At 39.6% G+C, this 25,533-nt stretch overlaps 1 protein-coding gene across 1 annotated transcript in view; it reads left to right on the forward strand.

Moving 5' to 3' along the window:
- LOC127525797 (rho guanine nucleotide exchange factor 38-like) overlaps nucleotides 1–15,236 on the forward strand; it is a 45,039-nt gene extending 29,803 nt beyond the window's left edge. Inside the window, exons 2-4 of the mRNA XM_028805189.2 lie at nucleotides 4,983–5,167; nucleotides 8,352–8,469; nucleotides 15,085–15,236. Coding sequence (XP_028661022.1) covers nucleotides 4,983–5,167; nucleotides 8,352–8,469; nucleotides 15,085–15,236 — 455 coding nt within the window. The remainder of the gene's footprint in view (nucleotides 1–4,982; nucleotides 5,168–8,351; nucleotides 8,470–15,084) is intronic.
- The last annotated feature ends 10,297 nt before the right edge of the window (nucleotides 15,237–25,533 follow it).

A 25,533-nucleotide genomic window follows, 5' to 3' on the forward strand; every position in this document is an offset into this window, starting at 1 on the left:
GGTTGTATGAGGATAGCAATCATAAATGAGACTGGCACTCTGCGTCATGTCTGGCTGTGACAGAATGCCTAGGCCACATGTTGTCACATTTCATGTACAGCAGTTCTGTACCTGATGATTCAGAACAAGCCAGACAATAGATATTTAATTGAAAAGCCAGATTTAGTTTACTGCGGTGGGCTGGTGCCCTGCCCGGGGTTTGTTTCCTGCCTTGCGCCCTGTGTTGGCTGGGATTGGCTCCAGCTGACCCCCGTGACCATGTAGTTAGGATATAGCAGGTTGGATAATGGATGGATGGATGGATTTAGTTTAGTAACAGACTGGATACATTGCTTTTGATAACCCTTGTACCATTTAGTCCTCCTCTCTGACTGAGTAGAATGGATGGTTTCATATTAATAAAGTATCTATCTATCTATCTATCTATCTATTTGCTATTAAGTCAATGGAATGCTTTACTGGAGTTACTCCACATTGATGGGGTATAGAGCAATTATGTAAATGTACTGTTTATTTTATGTTTTTTTACTTATTTTACATAAATAACAATAATTCTACAATAAAATGCCGGAGGATGCCTTTCTATTTCAGGGTGCATGTTTTGTATCTTTTGCAGCCAATATAGGCCTAGGCTTCTTAGCAGCTCCAATTGTGAATTGTGCACATTTGCTGATGCTCACCTACACAAAGTGCTGTTATGAAAAGGAAAAAGAAGTCCCACTTAACATAACTGAGCCTGACTTGTAATGTGGTTTTTACTTATGAAAATGTGTTAATTTTATGTGTTTTATGCCTCCTGAAAAGTAAGTTCTTTTACCTTGCAGACTAATGTTAGTACAAACATACAAACATGCCTGAAAAGAGGCAGCAGGGGACAAAGTATTCAAATATTGAAGGCAAATGATACTTTGCTTGTTTTCAATGTGATTCAGATAGCACATTACAATCATCAAAGAAGACTCTCTTGTACAACAGGAACATAGCCAAGTTTCATGTTTGTGACTCACGTATTGTTTCTCCAGCTGTGTCCAGAGGGCTTGACTCAGAGAAATGCTCCAAAGGCTAGATGGCTTGATGACTTCCAACAAAACAGCATGCAAGTTTTAAATCATTATGATAGACAGGGAGTCCCTAAGTGAGTAAGCAGAACATAATTCTCTCGTCACTTTATTGAAGAGTTGTTTACAAAAATTAGGCCAATAAAGAAAACAGTTACATGCAGTATACACTTCTTCTTCCTTATCCTCCTCTCTTCCAGTGGAATATTTTTGTGCGCACCTTTCAGTTACATCTTGTTGTCTAGATAGTCATAGATAGATATGCCTTATAGTTCAAGTACAACATAAAAAAGTTTTATATGCATCCTGAATGTGAGCTTAACTCATCTGTTAATATTTAAATATATATACAGCAAAATGACACATATGCCTGCTTATCAATTTCATGCATTCATCATAGTGTTATACTAATTTTTGATTATTTTTGCTAGACACACTGTATTATGGTTGTTATTTTTTTTTTACTTTAGTTATGTTTCTTTGTGCACATTAATCTTAATTAAATACCTTAGATTTCTAAAGTCTTCATCTTTCTGATCAATTAGACATTACTGGGTGTACATAAAATATTTATTTATTTCAAAAAGAGGACTCATTTGGGACTGGGACTACAAGCAGAATGGCTGTCACAAGACAGGGCAGAGATTAAAGGTCCTAATATAGACAGAGTAAAAAGGCATTTTTTAAACAACGCCATTCATCATTAATGCAAGTGCAGGAAAAACTGTCACCACTGGGGGCAGCAGTCTGTGCATTTGCTTTGGGTAGAACAGCAGAAGAAGTAGCATCTCCAGCACCACTAAAGGGCACACAACCCCAGGTGGGAATATTTCAGACAGTGCTGCCTCTCAGTTGGACAACTGGCCATGGAAAACCTGGGACTACACAGCTATTTTTTGGAGCCAACCTGACCCAATAACTAACATTAAGCTTCACCAGAATGTAATCCTAGGATGGGGGTATGTAAATTCAGTGTTCAGAGACTGTAAAATAACACTTGAATGTACAAGGAGGGAAGCTTAGAGATTGATAGACAGAGATAGAAGGTGAGTGGAGAGAGCGATTGTCCTTTGGGGGCAAGTGGGCTAGCTTCCTCACCTAATAGCCAGAGTTTAAACCATTTCACTGACTGTTCGGCATCTCTGGCAGCAGTGGCTGTGCAGGGGCAGCTCGATGGCCAGCAGGAATGCACAGTGGGCCGGCTACCTCTTTGTCTTCGCTCAGCAGGTGGGCAACAGTGGCAGTCGCAGTGTGACGCAATATGTTTGGTACCTCTTGTCATCATAAGTGGTGGTACTCCTAGGCGAACGCTGCTGTAGGCATATCAGCTACACAAACATGGTCAAATCAACAAAGCTACATAACTTTCCTTCAACCAAAGAGAGTTGAACTAAAACATAAGGGCGAGTTTTGTCGCAGTTTACAGCCCATTACTGCCCTCTACCCCTGAATTTTAACAAAAATCAACACCAGTCATGAAAGAGTTAAACAAATTTCATTTTGTCTCTAGTCATGGGGTGGGTTCTGTGTACATTAGAGCTGACAACCAATGAATGCTCACCCAGAAGTTCAATGCATCTAATGTAGCAATGAGAAATAAGGAACATGTTTGTTTTAGACATGACAAACAAAAGAGTGTCTCCAAATGAACAAAAAAAAGGTCTGAGATTGCAGTTGGACTTGCCGTAGCTGTTAACCCTTCGTACAGTTCTGTCTGGCAGGATGTTATTGGCTGTCAGAAAAAACAGTGAGCACGACTGTGCTGGAAAGTCATCATGCTGTTGCTAAAATTGACATGCCCAGCAATTTCCAGTCATGTAAACTGACATGGTATGGCGATGAGATCAGCAACTGCAGTCGGCAAGTCTGACATACTTTATGACTTATAGTCTCATAATGTGATATCTGCTTTACTGAGCCATTTAAGGAGGTCCAGAGGGGCACAAAGCTTTCTTGTAGTCTTGCGTTATTTTGTAATTTTCATTCTCCTTTCTATATACACGTACTGAGAGTTTTATTGTTTAATTAAACATTTGTTCTTATATACTTTGGTCTCATTAGCATTTTTCTTGTTTTGGGGATTGCTCTTGAACATTATATACACAGTAGATAGATAGACAGACAGATAAATATACAGGGTGATCAAAATGTTTTGAGCCTGAACATGAAAGATGTTATGAATTCCCAGCAAGGAAATGTTCTGAAAGTTGTTATTTTGCTGCAAAGATGACTGTGAAATGGAGGTGACAAAAGAAGCTAGCAAATATAGTCTTTTAACAGACTGGGGTCAGGAAACTGTAGGAAGCAAACTAAAACTGACTGTCACAGTCAAAACCACAAAAGGAAAGTCAAAGTCAATTAAACAGTGTGGATACCAGCCTCGACACAGACAGGCAGACACCGATGATTTAAACACCACAACACGTTTATTCATATTTACACTATTTACAGTTTCTGCACACAACCCAGTGCCCCTGCACCACACACCCTCAGTCCGGGCCTCTTTAATGTCCAGCTTTCCTTCACCGCCTCCACTCCTCTCCTCCGAGCTTCGTCCTCTTCCACCCGACTCCAGCTAATGAATGGAGGGAGGCGGCCCCTTGCATGTCCACCTGGACATGCTCCAGGTGCCTTCTGACGAGCCATGGTATTCCTTCCGCCAGCACCTCCTGGTGTGGCGGAAGTGCTGATGTCCAGGAAGTGCTGACGTCCAGGGCTTCAAAGGCATCCGGGCACCCCCTGGCGGTGACCACGGGCCCCTGTAGGGTTGAGCTTCCATGCTCCGTTCCTGTGGCCCCCATACAAACCAAGGCGGCTGCCCTCTCCTGGTCCGGAGGAAGCATAGTCCCTCTCCCGGTCCTTCTAGGCATCCCGGCTGGGCTGCCCACACAACAGACAAAAGGACCTCACAACTAACACATTTTCTTACTCCAGCTATGGCTAACAGTCTTTGTTCTTTTTGTTGTAACTTATCCAGTTCTTGGATAACATAATGCTGGGTGCTACAATTTTAAACAGGGTGATATCATGACAGGCATCCTGAGAATGTTTGAGCTTATGGTTACCAAAGGACAACAAAGCAACAGCAAAGCCAGAGTCATCAGAAAATACCACAGAATAAATCATGGCAAAACCTCATCAATGATTACACCACAGTGATGTCACGTTCTACCATGACGGATTGCTTATCATTATCATATTTATATTTGCCATGGTTTTGGCTCCCAGGGATGACAAAATATATGTAGTGCTTGATATCATCTACACAACCACTTAAAATGTCATCATTGTGCACTTCCTGGTCATCCAAGATTCCGAATAATTCAAACTAATACTGTCTTTAGGGGTTTGTGATTATTTAAAAAGTTTATTGGTTTTTGAACCCTTGCTAGTTTTATTGACTTCAATTTTCTATTTAGCAGGATAAACTTAGATGAAAATTGTACTGAGTATCTCTTATTTTCGCATCTGTCCTCTGGTTGATAATATTCTTATTTCTATCTGCCTCCCCACAGTGGCACATCATATATTCAGTACTCATTGCATGCCATTTATACTTTTGTGAGCATGCAGGTAAGAATTGTATTGTTCTATGTACACTATCTGCTATGTACACATAAGTAGGAGTTCATAGGAGTATTCTATGGTGTTAATTTTGTAAATGGCCCAAGATTATGTGTTGTTGATAGTTTAAGGTCCTTGTTTAAGAATCAACTCAACCTAAATGCTAAAAGCCACAAAATCAAGTGCTGCGTTATTCCTGAAATTCTATTGGTAGAGAACATTACATTTTATGTGCACCAGGAATAAAGCCCCCTTTCTCTACCACAGTCAATAATACCACAATGCTGGATTTTGCTCACTAAAGTGTAAATACACTATTCTTTATAGACAAAATTACTTGACCTTTGTCTTTCAAAACAGATAAAATGGCCTCCCAAGACACACCAACTTCATCCTGTTCAGCCCTTGATCCACAGGAGATAAGAAGTAAAATGATGGCTAAAAGATTAAAAGTTATTCAGGAGCTGCTTCAGACTGAGAAGGACTACCTCACTGACCTGGAGCTGTGCATCAAGGAAGTTGTTGAACCACTTAAAGACATACAGGTAACCCGGAAGCTCATTTACTAGAAAATAAATAAATGCTGAAATTGCTGAATAGACTATTGTTGCAGTTTGCTATTGGCTATCAGCTGATAAAAGCTTGTTTCAGGAAACAGGTTGGGGCACTAAGCGAAGGACAGGTTTTTCAGGAAATAAAAAGGCAGGTATTCATATGGAAATTTAGCTTCCTTACAGTATCAGCTGATCTCTCCAGTTAAATACCTTAAACAATAGAAAATGAGCTGCAATTATTGATCAATCAGGCAATCGCTCATTCATTCAAAATCAATCCTACTTAAACCAGTCAGAAGGAAGGTGACAAAGCTTGCTGGATGAGGAGTGGAGGTGGGCAGAAGCAGAGAAAGAAGGCACAAAGAGGAAGAAAAAGTGATGTGTGCTTCATTTGTGCTTTTGTACTTTGTACTGTGCTGTGGGAAATGCTTGGGGAAAGGTTTCCCACATAATACAAACCGTGTATTGTGCTGGATTTGAGCCTGTGTCTGTCTACAGTATGTCAGGTTTGGGGAGCTGGAGCACCCCCTGCAAGCCATAAATGCTTAGAGCAACACCTGAGTAACATCATCAGACTCAAAACATATGGTTTTAAGACAACAGCTTTTACCACTGCGGCACCATGCCAGCCTTTAAAAATCCACTTATCTATTATACATTCCATTTTCCAGTTCAGCGTCATGCAGAGCAAAGTGAGAACCAATCCTGGACAAGATGTTAGTCCATCGGAGAGCACACTCATACATTTTCAGACTTGCTCAGACTGTAAACATCAGTATCTTGGGAGAAAGTGCCCCTCCTGGCTACATTAGTGGCAAGGCAGGAAAAATCCCTAGGCATCAGCCCATTGGGCGGCACACTGCCTCATGCAGGATAAAAACTCAGGTAAATTCCAGACCCCTGCAATAAGAGGTTCATTCTATAATGGATGGGACAAAATGTACAAGTTAAACAAAGGACCTGGGGCCTCATGTATAACGCCGTGCGTAGAACTCACACTATAACATGGCGTAAGCACAAAAGCGGGATTGTGCGTACGCACAGAAAAATACAGATGCAGGAATCTGTGCGCACGCATACTTTCACGTTCTTCCACTACATAAATCCCGATCGGCGTGAAAAGTAACGCACGTGCACGCGCCTTCTGTCCCGCCCCAACTCCTCCCAGAATTACGCCTCTTTCAATATGCAAATCAATATAAATAGCCTTCTGTGAAAAGACAATGGGAAAAGCACGGGGAAAATATAAGAATTTCAGCGAATACCAAGTGGAGGAAAAGGAAAAACGTACTATTTGTTGGTTTAAGCAGTGGTATAATCAACAAAAGAAAGTTGATCGAGTGACAGAGTGTCGGAGAAACTCGAAGGCTCAACTTCACAAAGTCACACAGTGCCCGAAATAAAAAAGAAATCACATATCAAAGTCGCCATGAAAAGGCGAGTCGTAGCCCACCGTCTGAGTGTCATATGAAAGCTTATCAGGGCACAGAAAAAAAAATAGGCACACAGTGGGAAAAAAGCACGAAATGTCAACTTTAATCTCGAAATTTAACGTAGTTTATTTTGCCATTAAAGTAGAACATCATAGACTTCATTTTAAAATCGTTTATTTTACTAGTTTCTCAAGTAGCACGTTAAATGCTTTGTTCTGTATTTGATCTTCTTTGTGCTCTATGTATATGAATCACTACGTGCTTCCGTTCTTTCTCTTTCTCCGACACAGAATCCATTTCATTTGTGATATTACAGCTCTCTGAATAATTAAAATACTGACATGTATACGTGATATCACTTTCATGATGATAGGAATGAAAGCATGTTATTAAACATGGGAACACGGTGGCGCAGTGATTGTTCATATCTCACGCAAGAGGCTTGCTGCGCCATGTGCGACCTTCGATGAAATAATTTATTACAGAAGTACTGTCTCTTTCAAACGTACTAACCTCCAATTCCTGTCCTTACTTTTCTTTCTCCAAATGACCAATCGCCACACAATCAGCTCTGTAATAGACGTTAAGCCATTTGTAAGCTTAGAACGCCGATTCTTCAAAACTTTTAAGGAACATCGAAATATCTTCGTAGTACATGTTTAATTATTCTATCCGTCTATCTTTCCAGTGTCGCGTCAGCGCAAGAATACAACGCAATGCAGGAACAATCCCTGAGCTAGCTAGCGCTGCGGCACCGTGTCCTCACATGTTTAATTATTAACAATGCAGATTATTTAAATGAAGTTAAAGTTTTATCTGTATAATATAATCAACATATTTTGCTGCATTTCATCTTAAAAATGAATACCGTCATCATATGTAAATACGCACTTTATAAAGTGGCGCAGGTTGTGCAATATTATAACTGTAGTGCAAGTTTACAGTGAGGTGATTGTACTTATAAGTAAACAGTTATATAAGGAGCACTTGATGGACTGATTGAGTGCGTTTAGAGTTCTTGGGATGAAACCTTTTCTAAACCGCGAAGTCCGTACTGGGAAGTCTCTATAAAGCGTTTTGCCATGGCTCAGGCAGCGTCTGCTTCATGCTGTATACCGATATTTCAGCTGCTGCTGTGATTCCCCACTCAGATACAGTGATATAAATACTCCGAGTAGTGCAGCGAGAGTAATATGGAAAAAGATGATCTGCTGTGGCAACCCTTAACGGGAGCAGCTGAAAGAAGAAGAAGATGCAGTGAGAGTTACAACGCTAAAGCAGTTATGGTATTTGGAATACTATGGCTATTCCCTGGACCATTATATTGCTGCAGGTTAATTACAATCAGATGCATTACACTAATACACAATATGCAGTTAGTTTCAGTGTATTTATAAAGCAGCGTCAGGAATGTGGATCTAAGAAAGAAAGGTGATCACACAGGAACAGTAGCACTGCTTTGACGCTGGGTGCCGCCAGTCTGCAAAACCGATCGGAGAAATTGCGTACGCCAAGGTATGAGTTACCGTGGAAATGTGCGTGGCTTTACACCAAGTTTAGGTTTTATACATCGCGATTTGAGCGTGGAAAGGTTCGTACGCAACATTTCTGTGCGTACGCACCGTTTATACATGAGGCCCCTGGACTGTTCCCAGTTATCCTATTCCTATTATATTATTCTACAAATGCATTATTATGTGCATCTGCTATAAATTTAACCTTCTTCCTTTCTGTTTTCGAAGGCTGTGGAAGTGGACCGACTCTTCATAAATATTGAGTCTATCAAGCAGGTTTCAGCTTCACTACTGGCCAACTTGGAAGAGGCTACAGCCGGAGTAGACCCAGAAATACAAATTATAGGTAAGCTACTAGATTTTTTTTTTTACTTTATTAAGAAACAAAATATTAGTGAGAAACTACAGGAGTAGCGCTGCCGCCTCGCAGTTAGGAGACTCGGATTTGCTTCCCGGGTCCTCCCTGCATGGAGTTTGCATGTTCTCCCCGTGTCTGCGTGGGTTTCCTCCGGGCGCTCCAGTTTCCTCCCACAGTCCAAAGACATGCAGGTTAGGCAATTTGGCGATGCTAAATTGGTCCTAGTGTGTGGTTGGTGTGTGGGTGTGTTTGTGTGTGTGTCCTGCGGTGGGTTGGCACCCTGCCCGGGATTGGTTCCTGCCTTGTGCCCTATGTTGGCTGGGATTGGCTCCAGCAGACCCCCGTGACCCTGTGTTCGGATCCAGCGGGTTGGAAAATGGATGGATGGATAAGACTACAGGAGTCACTGTGTGGAAAGCAGCACATGTCTAGAGTATCTGCATGTCTTCAAAAGATAAAAACACATCAAGATGGTATGAGTGTCTATCCATCAAATGACCCATCCATTCAATTTCAATTTCTTTTATTTTTTTTCCTTTTTATATTTTATTTTATTTTATTACAATCAAAAAACATTCCATACATGCAAGTCAAGTTTAACAAAATTGGTTTGAAACAAATCAACCCCACCCAAGAGAAAGAGAGCTAGGTCAGCAGAGTAGCACTTTAATAACAGTAAAAATATGTAAATAAATAAATAAAAATATGTAGAATAAAAAAAGGGGAGAGAGAATCCATTTTCTCAATTGAAATGCTTATTCTAAAATGTTATTTATCAGATTCTGCCAGGTTTTGAAAAAGTTTTGTAAAGATCCTTTAAGTGAGAATTAGATTTTTTCCAATTTTAGATAATATATAACATCAGTTATCCATTGACTTAAAATAGGAGAGTTAGGATTCTTCCAATTGAGCAAGACAAGTCTATGTGTCAATAGTGTAGTAAAGGCAATTACAGTTTGTTTGTCCTTCTTCACTTTAAGCTCATCTGGAAGTAAACCAAACACAACTGTTCAATTTCTTGAGCAGTTCAGTCTCCTGGTAGCATTGAGTGAAAGGCAGATGCCAACCCAGGTTGGGATTCCAGTTAATTGCAGTACTGTACACACTCACACACTCACCTGTGGGGCTTCAGTTTAAAAGTCTCTGACTAATTTAACATGTTATTTATTTCTAGGACAGCTTTTGAAACTTTAGGACTTACTGTTAGGTCCATAAATATTTGGACAGAGACAACTTTTTTCTAATTTTGGTTCTGTACATTACCACAATGAATTTTAAATGAAACAACTCAGATGCAGTTGAAGTGCAGACTTTCAGCTTTAATTCAGTGGAGTGAACAAAACGATTGCATAAAAATGTGAGGCAACTAAAGCATTTTTTTTAACACAATCCTTTCATTTCAGGGGCTCAAAAGTAATAGGACAATTGACTCAAAGGCTATTTCATGGGCAGGTGTGGGCAAGTCCGTCGTTATGTCATTATCAGTTAAGCAGATAAAAGGCCTGGAGTTGATTTGAGGTGTGGTGCTTGCATTTGGACAATTTTGCTGTGAACAGACAACATGCGGTCAAAGGAGCTCTCCATGCAGGTGAAAGAAGCCATCTTTAAGCTGCGAAAACAGGAAAAACCCATCCGAGAAATTGTTACAATATTATGAGTGGCAAAATCTACAGTTTGGCAAATCCTGAGAAAGAAAGCAAGCACTGGTGAACTCAGCAACGCAAAAAGACCTGGATGTCCAAGGAAGACAACAGTGGTGGATGATCGCAGAATCATTTCCATGGTGAAGAGAAACCCTTTTACAACAGCCAACCAAATGAACAACACTCTCCAGGGGGTAGGCGTATCGATATCCAAGTCTACCATAAAGAGAAGACTGCATGAAAGTAAATACAGAGGGTGCACTGCAAGGTGCAAGCCACTCATAAGCCTCAAGAATAGAAAGGCTAGATTGGACTTTGCTAAAGAACATCTAAAAAAGCCAGCACAGTTCTGGAAAAACATTCTTTGGACATATGAAACCAAGATCAACCTCTACCAGAATGATGACAAGAAAAAAGTATGGAAAAGGTGTGGAACAGCTCATTATCCAAAGCATACCACATCATCTGTAAAACACGGTGGAGGCAGTATGATGGCTTGGGCGTGCATGGCTGCCAGTGGCACTGGGACACTAGTGTTTATTGATGATGTGACACAGGACAGAAGCAGCCGAATGAATTCTGAGGTGTTCAGAGACATACTGTCTGCTCAAATCCAGCTAAATGCAGTCAAATTGATTGGACGGCGTTTCATGATACAGATGGACAATGACCCAAAACATACAGCCAAAGCAACCCAGGAGTTTATTAAATCAAAGAAGTGGAAAATTCTTGAATGGCCAAGTCAGTCACCTGATCTTAACCCAATTGAACATGCATTTCACTTGTTGAAGATTAAACTTCGAACAGAAAGGCCCACAAACAAACAGCAACTGAAAGCCACTGCAGTAAAGGCCTGGCAAAGCATTAAAAAGGAGGAAATCCAGCATCTGGCGATGTCCATGAGTTCAAGACTTCAGGCTGTCATTGCCAGCAAAGGGTTTTCAACCAAGTATTAGAAATGAACATTTTATTTCCAGTTATTTAATTTGTCCAATTACTTTTGAGCCCCTGAAATGAAGGGATTGTGTTAAAAAAATGCTTTAGTTGCCTCACATTTTTATCCAATCGTTTTGTTCACCCCACTGAATTAAAGGTGAAAGTCTGCACTGCAACTGCATCTGAGTTGTTTCATTTAAAATTCATTGTGGTAATGTACAGAACCAAAATTAGAAAAAAGTTGTCTCTGTCCAAATATTTATGGACCTAACTGTATACACAGCTGATCAGCACCACAATTGACTTGTCCAACCCAGAACACACTCTTTAGAAGAAAAAGGAAAAAGACACTCTTGGTGCTTAAGACTTCATTTTATCTATTTTTCTGACCTTAGCTTCATTAAAAAAAAAAAATCTGTAGATCTTACTATGCTGCAGACAAGCATGTGACTGACAAAAAGAGGAGCGGCCATTGACAGAAAGAGGAAGGCATAAACAAGACGCTTGGTTTTGAATAATTCATTTCATTCTTTCCCATTTTTGGGGTGATGGGAAAAGGTTGTTTTGTGAGGAAGGAGTTAGCAACATAAAAATGTGAAATGTTTTTTTTAATTAAACTCAGACTACTGTAAAAATTCCAAAATTCAGAAGCGTCATTCATTCACTGTCATGATGATCACAGGGAAGAGAGATTCTGGTTAGTTTTTGCTTGTTTTGTGCTTTTTTTTAAGGGTTTGGACTTCAGATTACAAACTTGTCTGCAAATCATTAAAGAGGTGTTATGAAAAACAGAAGGTTCTGTGTCAGTAAAGACCATAGATGCCAGAGCAGAGTAGGAAAAATAGTAAAATCAGCAACTAATATCAGACAGACAGATAGAATAGAATATACTTACTGTAGTCAATGGATGTTTTGACCCATAAGACCAATAAAAATTGAGAACTGCAATAATCTAGTCAAAGGATGATAACAATATAACAGAGTATGTCTGCATCAGAAGAAAGGTCAGACTCTGTAAAGTCAGTGCCAGTCTAAGACCATTTAGAGGCCTGGGCAGGGGTTTGGGGAAGTAGATGATGCCCCTTGGTGTCCAAAATAGGCAGTCTGTACTATTAGACAACCCTTGTCCCCATCAATGTCCAGAGTGTCCGCCCCTTCAATTACAAAAATGACACTCCTCTGTGTTCATACCATGCACTTGAACAGAATGCCGCCCTTTAACTTTCCTTTTTTTTTTGGTTTGGCCATCCTGTGTCGCACCCTATAAGATGCCACACTTGGTGGCTGCCCAAGTTGCCCATTCCTAAATGCGTCACTGTGTAAACCTGATGTCACATTACATGAGTTCTTCTTGAACGGAATTTCGAACTTGATGACTGCATTGCTGATCTCAGTGCCAGAGTATGTCAGATTATGCAGCTGAAAATCGCAAACTATGTCAAATTACACAACTGTGTGATAAGCTTCCAGCAGAGTTTCACATTTCCAAACCATTGTGAGCTCAACCCTTTTTCTCATTGCAACTTGGCAGAGCCAGTGCCTGTACAAATGCTTTACAGGTATGGTGAGTTCAAACGAAATTATGGCCTTGTTTTCCATTCTTGTTGCAGTACATAAAACACGTTTCATAAGACAGACAAGTTTCTCTCCTGTTTGTCAGGTCCATAACACCGTGTTCCTCATTCTTCATAGATGCATTATATACATTATACTTTAGGAAGAGCATACATTGGTTCATTAGTTGTCAGTTCTCACACGCATTCAAGCCCACCCCTTTGACTAAAGACCTGTTTGATTTTATTTGAGAGAGTCACAGACTGGTTAGGGTGAGTCACTAGACATGTCAGACTACGTAACTGGAAGTCATACAGTGTGCCATGACTCAATAAAACTATGTGAATGAAATCTATGACTGAAAACCACTGGAAAATTTGTGTAATGTGACTTGGTCATAAGTAGTAAAAAGATGACAATTGGAGAGATGTGGTTTTCAAAACTCAAAGTGTTATCAAGAGTAACGGCAAAGACCACCTTAACGACAGACTAGCTGCTACAATAGGCCTGGTAAAAGACTGAGCACAGTGCTCCACTTACAAAAAAAGTCCCAATCTCATTCCCTGAACATTTTTAAAGATACAGTTAAAAACAAAATGTAAAGGTGAAATGTAAATATATTATTAAAAAGGGAAACTATATAATATAAACACTGAGCCCCAAACATCTGACACAGTAATGCCCAGCACGCTTTTAGGTTTAAACATTAGATATGTATTACAGTACACCAAAGCACCTTTCCAACAGTCACCATTCCAATGATTATCCACAATACAAATAAATCAATTTCTTCTTCCTTCCTTCCTCCAAGAGTATCACCCCTCTGAGCTCTTACTCCTCGATGTGAGGCGGCAGCGTCTCCTTTTCAATCCCAGCTTGAATGCTAGAATGCTTCTAGTGCCACAGCGTGTCTTCTTGGAAGTTCTTCCGGGTCATATGGAATGTAAGGAGGTCCTCCCCACGACAGCACCCTCTACCAGCACTCAGGGACATCAACAGGGTTACACTTCCAGACTCCAAATGTAGGTGTCCAAACTGGGATGCTACCAGAGGACCACTGCCACCTGCCATATGAAGGATAAAACTGTTCTCAGCCTCTGACTCCTGCTGACCCATCCATTATATTGCTCAGGTCAGGCACAAAGCTGTTTCCTTGTCCAGCCGACAAGTTTGTCTGTCTTTCAGTTCTGGCCTCCTTTCTGGACAAGAAATGATCCTCCTTCCTGGCCAGGATACCCGTCTGTCCTCTTGGGCATTTACAATAAACATACAGTAAATAATAGAAGGTACCCAAAAACATACAGTTGATATCTAAAGTAACGTAATATTTGCATACAATAGACAAACAATCCTCTCATGTTTCCTCACCAAAATAAACATTATATACAACACATACAAAAAATACAATAAACCAAACACACATAAAGTCCACATTGCAACAGTAGCTGAGATGTAAATGTTAAATGATGAAGCCAGACTAAATTCTTGAGGTAAAGTGAATGTAAATATAAAAAAGATGGCACTATCCTGAAGTGAAAGAACCTGAACAAAAATCAAACCGACCTCACCAATCTGAGTTCTGGCAGATGTAAAGTGTTTTCCAGATTAAAGTCAAAGAAAATGCCTTTCCATAAAACTGTGTTGAGATTGTTGCTCGAATTCCCTCACTGCTTGAGTTCATCAAAAAACTGTGTTTGCAATTAAATTTAAGATGGCAGAATATGAGAAAGAAGATGAAGGGAGAAAGACCTGAGCTTTAAACTCCTCTACATATAGAAAAAGAAACAACAAATGCTCAAAAAGAGCAAATAACAGTTTACTTAAATACACTTCACAGCAACCAAGTCTCAAAAGCATAATCTGAAAGCAGAATTTTAAAGGCAAAAAATACACAGAAAATCCAACAGAAAAGCAATACTTACAAAAATGTACCACTGCTGAGCTCCCCTTTTTTCTGGGCTTCTACAGCCAGAGAGGAGTCTCAGAAGCGGTGATGCCAGGGTGGTCCCGCCTCCTGGGGTGTCAACCCCAGAACACAAGGGACATCAGAAAACACCACATTACACGTTGAAATGAAATAATTTAAAAAAAACTGAACGCTATTCACATGAAAATGCATAATTACAAGAAACATATGAAAAACACTTAAAAATAAAGCAAGAAGACATAAAAAAGGAACATAAACAGAGGCCAGTGAGTACACCCTGGCTGATGCATAACATGTGCAGGATCTTTCCTTATTGTGTCAATAACAATTGAAGAACTCTGTTTGAAACATATAATTATTATACAAATTTTAACAATATTTTTGTTCAATTTCTGGTGGTAAACAAATGTGTTATAAATGTGAAAACGTAGATACAGTTAGCATAATAAACATGTGTCAAGGAGTATTGACCTCTAAACTTAAAAATAAAATCTTGGTAAAGTTTACTGAATACAACTTCATTACCTTCAACTTTTTTCTTAGGCAAAACCTTCTCACATGTCAAAGCAGAGATGGAAGAAGCATATAAAATCTATTGCTATCACCAGGATGATGCAAATAGTTTACTAAGCACCTATGAAAAAGATGAAGAAGTTAACCAGCAGTTCATCAACTGTATCATGACCCTTAAGTAAGTGATGCTTTTCTGTTACACCTCTGTCACATGATTTCATAACAACTGGGGACCTTCATCACAGTTAAATTCAGTGAGTTTGTTGTACTGAAAGAAGAGGATGGCTTCCTAGGTGGTGCTGCAGCGGGTCTACGCCACATCCTGTACACGTTAGTAGTCAGTCCCTGTTTGATTTGAACCCTCAATTTTGGGCTGATTATCCTGGTTAGGGAGCAGAAAATGAGCAGCTACAGAGCTGGAGCTATCTACTTGCTTCATTGTGGTGGGGTGATTCTAACATATCACTTATCGACATTGGTTTTATAAGCATGAATTAAACCCCACTATTCTTTTGTAGTGCATTTCAAACTAACACGAAAATTGATTGCCATAGTGAAAAGAAATGTATTGTTTGGTTGATATGTTTTTAATTTTCACATGATACAACTGCCAAAATTAAATGTGCATTGTGCATATGCATTATATTTCAGTGTAGTTAACATGTTGGATTGCATTTAATTTTGGCCCGAATAATCTTCCATAGTTTGTAAGAAAACACTTATATAGCTTACTTTTATATAAAATGTGCACTGTAATATTTTTCTGCTTTTTATACAGTTAACAGTGCAATTCTGATTAGTACAGAAAAATACAATAAAATAAAGAAGTTATTCATTAATACATTCTTTTGCAATTGATCTACTGCATTTTCTTTTTTCTTTTGCAGGACAATTTATGATCGTGAGTAAGTATTTTCATTTTCTTTCCATTGTTACTAAAATTAGATTATGTGCTTTAAAGTGGCTGAATGAATGAATATTTAAATTACCTTAAAACCAAGTTACATATAAGGAAGCATATTGCATATTACAGGTCTCAAACTAAGGTACTCCTGTGCTACAGTAGCAGGTTTTCATTCTGTAAAGAGACACAAACTTTCCCATATATTTGTCCGAGGATCTTAAGCAAAGATGAGATTGAAAAAACACAAGGTTTTGCAATGATGTCAGTAATGACTTTGGATAGGTCACATTTCCAAGAGGTCCTCTCTTCATGAGTCCAAAGTCTGATCTGGCGAGGTTGGCAGGATCAAGTGACCTTATGTAAGGGCGAGAGTGGAAGGGGCGGAGCTTTGGGTGACTCAGGCAGAAGTGGTTCCTTCCAGAATGTGCTGCTCCATTCTAGTGCAGACAGAAATTGGGTGAGAGGCAGCATTACATTTAAATCCTTCTCCATAAGGTAAGATATCCCAAATACCAAGAGACATACACCAAGCTTACGTGCTTTGCAATTTCTGCCAATTTATTAGTTAGAAGCCACTTCCTAATAAGCTGCATTGCTTTCTGGCTAGGGTGTAAGACAGGAAACTATGAGGATGAAGTTCAATTCTCACAACATAACCCTGAGCTAGTCACCTAACCAAGAGAGAATCAAAGGTACTGTATGTGTAAAAAATAAAATTTAACTCTACATGTGTCTTAAGATGGCATTAAAGTGCTTTTCAAAATTAAGGTTGTCTCTTAAATAAATGTCATTTAATTAGATCTTCGCAGGGTGGCTTGGTTAACACTGTCTGATAGGATGAAAGCTCAGCAATCCAGGAGAGCCTTAGAGTAGAGTTGCTGCATCTCCGGACTGAGAGCAGCTAGTAGAGGTGGTTTGGACATGTTGTAAGGATGTACCCCAGGAGACTCCCCTTAGAGATGCTCAAAGCACGTCCCACTGGGAAAAGACCCAGCAACACATCTAGAACGTTAGAGATATTACATCTCTCAGCTGGCATAAGACCATCTGGGAATTTTGCTGAAAGACCTGAAATCTGTAGTTAGGGACAAAGAGGTCTGGGCTGAACTGCTACATCTGCTAGCACTGTGACCCTCACCAGGAAATGCAGTTTCAGGATATATGATGAGATCAGATGGTGCTGCTCACTGCCTTCAGCCTCAGGAAGTATCATTAAAGTGAAACAAAAAACTATATGTCACAAAAAATAACATTCACTTTGTGTATACTAAGATAAAATGATTTATACATTAATAACACACTCCAGTCCTACAAAAAAAAATCTTCTGAGGCCTAAATACAGAATACCTAAAAGCAGGCTGCCTCAGAAAGAATGCTGATTACACACATTATACAATATAATAACACCTTTGGGCTTAGACCCGGTGTCTCGAAACAAATGAATGGTCAGTCCCACCAAGCACACAGCTGTTTTTAAGGTATGCCTTCATCCAGTCTAATCCATGTTTAATATTAAATAAAGTTATGACTTGCATGGTGGGGCAGCATTATTCAATTCCAGTTTAGCCGAAGAAATGTTTTCCTGAATAGTTATGCAAAATTTAACAGGTGCAGCTACATTGGGCCTGTTAGGCATAGCATTCAACATTAGAACATGAAAACAAACATTTCGACGCGAACAAATCAATCATGTCCGCCTAATTTCTCTAAAAGAACGTCAAGTCTAGTTCTGAAGGTCCCAAACGTCCTACTGCCTACCACACTACTTGGTAGCTTATTCCAAGTGTCTATGTTTCTCTGAGTGAAGGAAACCTTTCTAATGTTTTTGTGATATTTACCATTAATAAGTTTTCAACTGTGTGTCCATATTCTTGCCCAACTCATTTTAAAGTAGCAGCCTGGATCCATTGTTTAAATTCATATAATTTATATACTTAAATAACTCCTTTCATAAAATTTCTGTTATGTCATCTAGTAATCTCCATTTGATGAAAAATTTCAATTCCTTCAATCTTTCCTCATATCTCATGGTATTGCAGTCCTGGAATCAGCCTAGTCACTCTTCTCTGAACCTTTTCTAGTGCTGTTATGTCTTTTTTGTAATATGGAGATGAAAATTGCATGCTGTACTCCAGATGAGCTCCCAACTAATTCCTTATTAAACTTTAGCATGACCTCCTTCAACTTGTGTTCTACACATTGTGTTATATAACCTAACACTTTTGTCATCACTTCTGAACACTGTCTGGATATGGCTAGTGCTAATTATAAGTCCACTATGACTCTTGGGTCCTTCTCATAAGCAGTACTTTCAACTTTCAGACCTCCCATTGTGTGTTCAAATATAGCATTTCTAGTTCCTGTGCTTCATACTTTATGTTTATTGATATTCACTGTGAAAGATGCACAGACACAGACACAGACAGACATGGAGACAGCCAGATGTCCAAATGCACATACGTTTATTTACATAAACACCACACAGCACACAATTTAGCCTAAACACAGCTCACAGTCGTTTTCTCCTCAGTCAATTGCCGCCTCCACTCCACTCCTCGCAAGCTCCGTCCTCTTCCACCCGCCTCCGGCTCCTTTTATGCTCCAGGTACTTGATCACCTGTTTCTGGTTGTACTCCCGGGTGGGGCTGAAGATCCATCCAGTTGAGCTCAGGAGCCCATGCACCGCCTCCTGGCGACCTCCCTTGATCCCAACAGGGCTGTGGAGAACTCCATCTCCCATGGAGCCCTGCAGGAAGCTGAGGCACCACCATCAGCCAGGGAGGCTGCCACCAAGCGTCCCAGGGGAGGTATTGAGCAGCCCATGGTTGCCCCCCCGGAGCATACATTGAAGGGGCATCCCGGTCACATAACATTACATTACATTTGGCCCTATTCTGCCAAGCATGTAGGCTGTCCAAATCCCTCTTTAAAATATTATTCTAAATTGTCTGCTATTCCAACTACTTTGGTAAACATGTACCAGGTTCTGCAAAAACTAAAAAACATATCAGGATTACAAAGAAATGCCTGACAGTAGTCAGTCAGTCAGTCAGTCATTGTCTAACCCGTTTTGTCCTGAACAGGGTCATGGAGGGGTTCTGGAGCCTGTCCCAGCCAGAATAGAGAACAAGGGAGGAACAAATCCTGCACTGGGTGCCCCAATAGTAGTGAAAAGCATAACATGACAACTAGTGTTTATCTCTATCTTCTCGATGAGAAGTCAAGCAAAATGACACCTTGTATTAACAAACTAAAAAGATCACATCTTGCCTGAAGAAGAGGCCCGAGCTGCGTGAAAGCTTGCATATTGTAATCTTTTTAGTTAGCCAATAAAAATGTCATTTTGCTTGACTTCTCATTGCATCCATAATTAGCTAACATGGTACACCCCCCTATCTTTATCATCTCAAAACAACAAAAAAAATAACATTACCTGCCATAGGATGTTCATAGTTCAGTGCAAGAAAATGGTTGACAAGGACAAGGAAAACGTGATGCTTGAATCTTTTGTAACCATGTGGTGCCCTGTTCCAGTCTTCACTGCCATTTCATTGCTTGTCATTCGTCATTTGAATGTACTAAGGCCTATGTAGTCATGTCCACATTCAAGGCATGCATGGATGTACCACAAGTGTTAAGATCACATTATGATTCAGTCTGCTTCATTTAATTTGTTTTTTTTCTGAATGTTATTAAATTTAATTTTTATTCTCTGTACATCGCTTCATTAGTATGGTGAGGTTATCACATTGCCTTTCTGTGTATTTCTTTTCTATGGGTGCTGCTATTTTGTATGGTTGCCTGCATGGGCGCTTCCATTTTTATTGTGTTCGCATACTGTGCCATAGTCAATAAATAAGAGTTTCCCAGTGGGAGGTTTCACGTGAAAACCCTTCAATGTGGTTGTTCCCAGTAGTATCATACAAACCAGCCATGTTGCTATGATGCTGCATAGTTGCTACACACCTTATTCCGACCCATGTGACCCATGACATCATATGTCATGATGATATGTAAGTTAGATGTTCGTATTAAGCGTTTGTTCAACCACTTAAGGAACAGACTTACAAGAGACTTGCACTTGATCATCTTCGAAGAACAACCTCAATAAGAAAACAATTCTGGTTACATTTTTGCTTCATGTCAGCATTTAATTTTCATTTGCAATTTAGTTTTGCTTAAAAGACAGAACAAATTTCTATGTAAAGAGACCTTAACTATGTTTCTGACGTTCTCCTACCAAACCTTTAAAAGAAAATGTTTGCTTATCTTTACCCCTTCATATTTAATTATGTCAGACTGGTCCTACCATCCTTTCCTAACTGACTACAACAAAAGGAAATTCGACCACTGCCTGCTGTGAACAACAACATCAGCCATGTTACTCAGGCAGGTGATTCAATTTTTCATTTATCTGTGCAGGAATAGATGGACGAACTAGTTACAATAGTACACATTTCAATATTGTCAGGCGTTTTTCACATTTCTGTCTCATCTTACAGAGTGAAGATAAATTTAGTCAAAAGACAGGAAAACTGCCTGATTTATAAACTCAGAATGCAAACCAGAAATATTAGTCGAAAAATCAAAGCAGAACAATCAAAACCAGAGCATTATTTAACTAAAGCACACACTAACAAAGGGGATTTGTCTTTGTTATTATTTGCAGTCTTGGATAGTTAGGTCACCCCCCCAGGTAGAAAAACCATAGCAACCATAAGTAAACATGGCGACTCCTTGAAATATTAGGTACTTTTAACATTGTTTAATACACTTTGGATAAAATAAAATTACTTCCTTATAAATAAGAACCTGCTACAAGAGGAACTCAGTGTTGAGAGACAGGAAAAAATAGAGAAAAAATTAAAAATAATCTCAGGCCATAGCACACATACATCAATTACTTTTCATTTCAGACATGATTTTACAGACATTTTTGCTACTCAAAAGTCATGAATTCTATACGACTTGGAACCTTATACCTCTGCTTCGTCACATTTACTTTTAGAACACAATGTCTGTCTAAAACAACTCTATATTTCTACTTTTCTATGTTGGTTTTTCTCTAGGTGTTCTGGTGGGGCTAATTGCTATCAATAATCTGGTTATAGATAAGTGACTGTGCCTTGTGATGGGCTGGCATACCAATCAGTGCTGGTTCATGAATTAAACTTCAGTTTTAGTTCAATAACTGAATGAAGTGAGTTTAATACATGGGTATACTAGTTTACTAAATAGAGGCATGGTGAAATATTTATATCCTAATCAAACAAGATTTCAGACTGTTAACTAGCCCCCAAGAACATCTCATATTTTATTACAAACATTGTGTCCACTTTTTAAATGTTTGCTCTTCTGCCTATGCTAAAGTGGAGGAAGACATTTAAGACGTTATCAAAATGTAAATATTAGTGGCCATATGTGAAAACTCAGCTCCCATGTGCTTCTCATTTCAGGGGCAAGTCAAATTTGCTGAACATGAGATCCTTTATGATCAAACCAGTCCAGCGGGTGATGAAATACCCCCTGCTTTTACGAGAACTTTGGAACTGCACTCCAGACAGCCATCCAGACATCAGACCTTTGGAAGAAGCCTTGAATTCTGTAAACATAATCAACAGCAACATCAACGAATTTAAAAGAGGAAAAGATCTCGGTAAGAGTGTAGGGAATAGAGAGAAAACTGAAAACGGGGTGCCTGTCCACCACATTTGGGGGGTGTCTCAGGAGTTGCTTCTGTAAATCTGATCACAGAGCATCATTTCCATATTTCCACATAAACAATTTAACTTTCAAGAAAACTCAATATATCTGTTATTTCTTTCTTTCAAAAGAACTAAAAGGCTCAATAGAATTGTAAACCAGTCAGACTGGCCACTTTGCCCTTAAACCAGCCATTTTATACTTTCAAATGAAGAGAGTTGTGTGATACTACACAGCCATTGGTGGGAAAGAAAAAGAGCCTGTTTCATAGGTAAATAGTCACTTTTGTCTTTATAAAACTGCACATATTTATTAGCCTATACTTAGACTATACCAGAAATAACTACAAAGTTTTGTAGAAATAAGTGCAATAGCTTTCATGTGATGCTTGAACACATGGACAGAAAGAAATTCAATTTTTTTTATATTGTGAATATTGTTATATTGTGGGCGTGTACAGCCGCCCTAACCCCAGACACAGACAGGCAGAACACAGGTTCAACACACAACACCTGGTTTATTTACAGTTTTGTGTACAGTACACCAATACAACACAGTCCCTTCTCTGCCACCAATCCATCTGCCTCCACTTCCTCCTCAAGCTTTGTCTTCTTCCTCCCAACGCTGGCCATTGAATGGAGTGAGGCGGCTCCTCTTATTCAAGTCCTGGGAGTGTTCCAGGTGGTTCATCAGTATTACCTGCAATCACTCCCATGTGTGATGGAGGTCCTTTATAGGGCTCTGCAGCTCCCCCCCAGCGGCCCCCACGGAACCAAACAGAGCTGCACCAAACTCCAGCTCCTGGCATGCCCTGTGGGAATTCGTGGTGCCACAGCCGCCCAGGAGAGCTGCCTTCTAGTGTCCCAGGGAAGGTATTGCCTCACCAATGCCCCCTCCCCTGCTCCTTTCACTCTGTTGGCGTCCCGGCCAGGTAGTCACATATCACAATATATATATTGTGGAAATTGGCCTGAACACAGACAGGCAGACACCGATGGTTCAAGCACCAACACACGTTTATTTATTACCACTATTTACAAAGTGCACGCAATACAACCCAGTGCCCCTGCACCAATCACCCTCAAGTCCAGGCCTTTCCAATGCCTCTCTTTTCTGACCACCTCCACTCCTCTCCACCAAGCTCTGTCCTCTTCCACCCGACTCCAGCTATTGAATGGAGGGAGGCAGCCCCTTTTATGTTCACCTGGACGTGCTTCAGGTGCCTCCCGATGAACTTCCGCCAGCACTTCCTGGTGTGGCAGAAGTGCCGGCTGAGCACCCGGAAGCACTCAGGGTGTCCCTGGTATTCCTTCCGCCAGCACCTCCAGGTGTGGCAGAAGTGCTGACGTCCAGGGCTCTATAGGCATCCTGACCACAGGCCCCTATTGGGTTGAGCTTCCATGCTCTATTCCCGTGGTCCCTATGCTAACCATGACGGCTACCCCCTCGTGGTCCGGAGGAGGAGTAATCCCTCTTCCGGTCCTTCCGGTTGTCCCAGCCGGGTACCACCCCCAGCCGCTCACCACTATATATATAATATATAGAATATATAATATATAATATATAATATATATATATATATATATATACATACATATATACATATATATATATATAATATTATATATATATATTATATATGTATGTATATATATGTATATGTGTATATATGTGTGTGTGTGTGTATATATATATATATATATATATATATATATATATATATATACAGTGATCCCTCGCTATATCGCGCTTCGCCTTTCGCGGCTTCACTCCATCGCGGATTTTATATGTAAGCATATTTAAATATATATCGCGGATTTTTTGCTGGTTCACGGATTTCTGCGGACAATGGGTCATTTAATTTCTGGTACATGCTTCCTCAGTTGGTTTGCCCAGTTGATTTCATACAAGGGATGCTATTGGCAGATGGCTGAGAAGCTAGATTGCTTACTTTTCTCTCTCTCTTGCGCTGACTATATGTGATCCTGACGTATGGGGATTGAGCAGGGGGGCTGTTCGCACACCTAGACGATACGGACGCTCGTCTAAAAATGCTGAAAGATTATCTTCACGTTGCTATCTTTTGTGCAGCTGCTTCCTGAAACGACATGCTGCACAGTGCTTCGCATACTTAAAAGCTCGAAGGGCACGTATTGATTTTTGACTGAAAAACAAACTCTCTCTCTCTCTCTCTCTCTCTCTCTGTCTCTCTCCCTGCTCCTGACGGAGAGGGTGTGAGCTGCCGCCTTCAACAGCTTTGTGCCACGGTGCTTCGCATACTTAAAAGCCAAACAGCCCTATTGATTTGTTTGCTAGAGATTGTTTTCTCTATCTATGTGACATTCTGTGCTCCTGACACGCACTCCTTTGAAGAGGAAGATATGTTTGCATTCTTTTAATTGTGAGACAGAACTGTCATCTCTGTCTTGTCATGGAGCACAGTTTAAACTTTTGAAAAAGAGACAAATGTTTGTTTGCAGTGTTTGAATAACGTTCCTGTCTCTCTACAACCTCCTATGTTTCTGCGCAAATCTGTGACCCAAGCATGACAATATAAAAATAACCATATAAACATATGGTTTCTGCTTCGCGGATTTTCTTATTTCGCGGGTGGCTCTGGAACGCAACCCCCGCGATGGAGGAGGGATTACTGTATATAATATATATACATATATATGTATGAATAAGAACAAGATAAAGCATAAATAAAATGCCATTCCTTCTGAGCAATTTTAATAAGGCTCACTATTGACCTGTTGCTGCCATCCAGCGGATATCTAGTGCTATAAATTTGGTATTATTTCAGCTTTTGTAGATATTTGTACATATAAAATGTAATGTTTTATTAGCCTGTATTCTAAGTTACACTACACCGGAAATAACTGCAAAGGTCTATAGAAATAGGTGTTGTGGTTTTTACATGATGCTCTAACAGACAGATATACAGAAATTCAGTTTTATACATATAGGATAATCTCTATTTTATTGGTTTGGAAATGCCACCCTGATTCTGGGATTTCTGTAATCTATATTTTTGAGTTTAGATGCTTTAAAAATAAATTAGAAAGAGTAAATGTGCAAATCTTACAAAGTATATTTAAAGGAAGGAGATATTTTATTGCTGTGTATATTCACCTACTGTATGTCTTTCATTAATCTGCTGGAAAAAGGCTCATTACTCTTTTGTATATCAAAACTGACACCGAGCATGTATAACTAGGAAAATGCCACAATTAATTACATAAGAATATGAATAAGATAGAAATTAACCTTTAATTAAGAAAGTTGTTGGTGCAGAAACAAGCCGCCCCATAGGTCACCCAGTTCCAAGTTCAGGACCTAATGGTGCCACACAGCTATGATAATTTTAGTCTGTAATGAATTGAATATTATATTAATATTCCATTCTTAAAAAAATGACAAATGGCAGCTTATACTGTGCTATGAAGAGACAAGAGGCTGGGGGAGGTAACAGCTTTAGACTGCTGCTTGCTTGCTGCTGTGCTGGTTATTTTATTACACTTCGTCTAAAAGCAGATTGCTTCTGAACAAGGGGCTATTATCTGTTATCGTCTGAGGTCACATGTTAATAATGGCATAAAAGAAGCAGCTGGCAAGCCATGAACAGAATGGTTTGTAAATCACTCTGAAAACAGGAAACATGCCTCACTATGTTCAGTTCACTTCCTTTTACATATCACTTCATATCTGAGAGGCAAATGATTTTCATTTTCTTTAACAGTTAAAAATATTTTTAGGCACTATTTGCTTTATAAAAGCATTTGTTTATATTTTTCCTAATATTGAATGCCCTTTTAAATCTGTATATCTTGTATGTAGATATATAGATACTATACAGTCTAAATACAGTA

The sequence above is a fragment of the Erpetoichthys calabaricus genome, chromosome 7 (genome assembly GCF_900747795.2).
Source record: "Erpetoichthys calabaricus chromosome 7, fErpCal1.3, whole genome shotgun sequence".
Taxonomy (NCBI): Eukaryota; Metazoa; Chordata; class Cladistia; order Polypteriformes; family Polypteridae; genus Erpetoichthys; species Erpetoichthys calabaricus.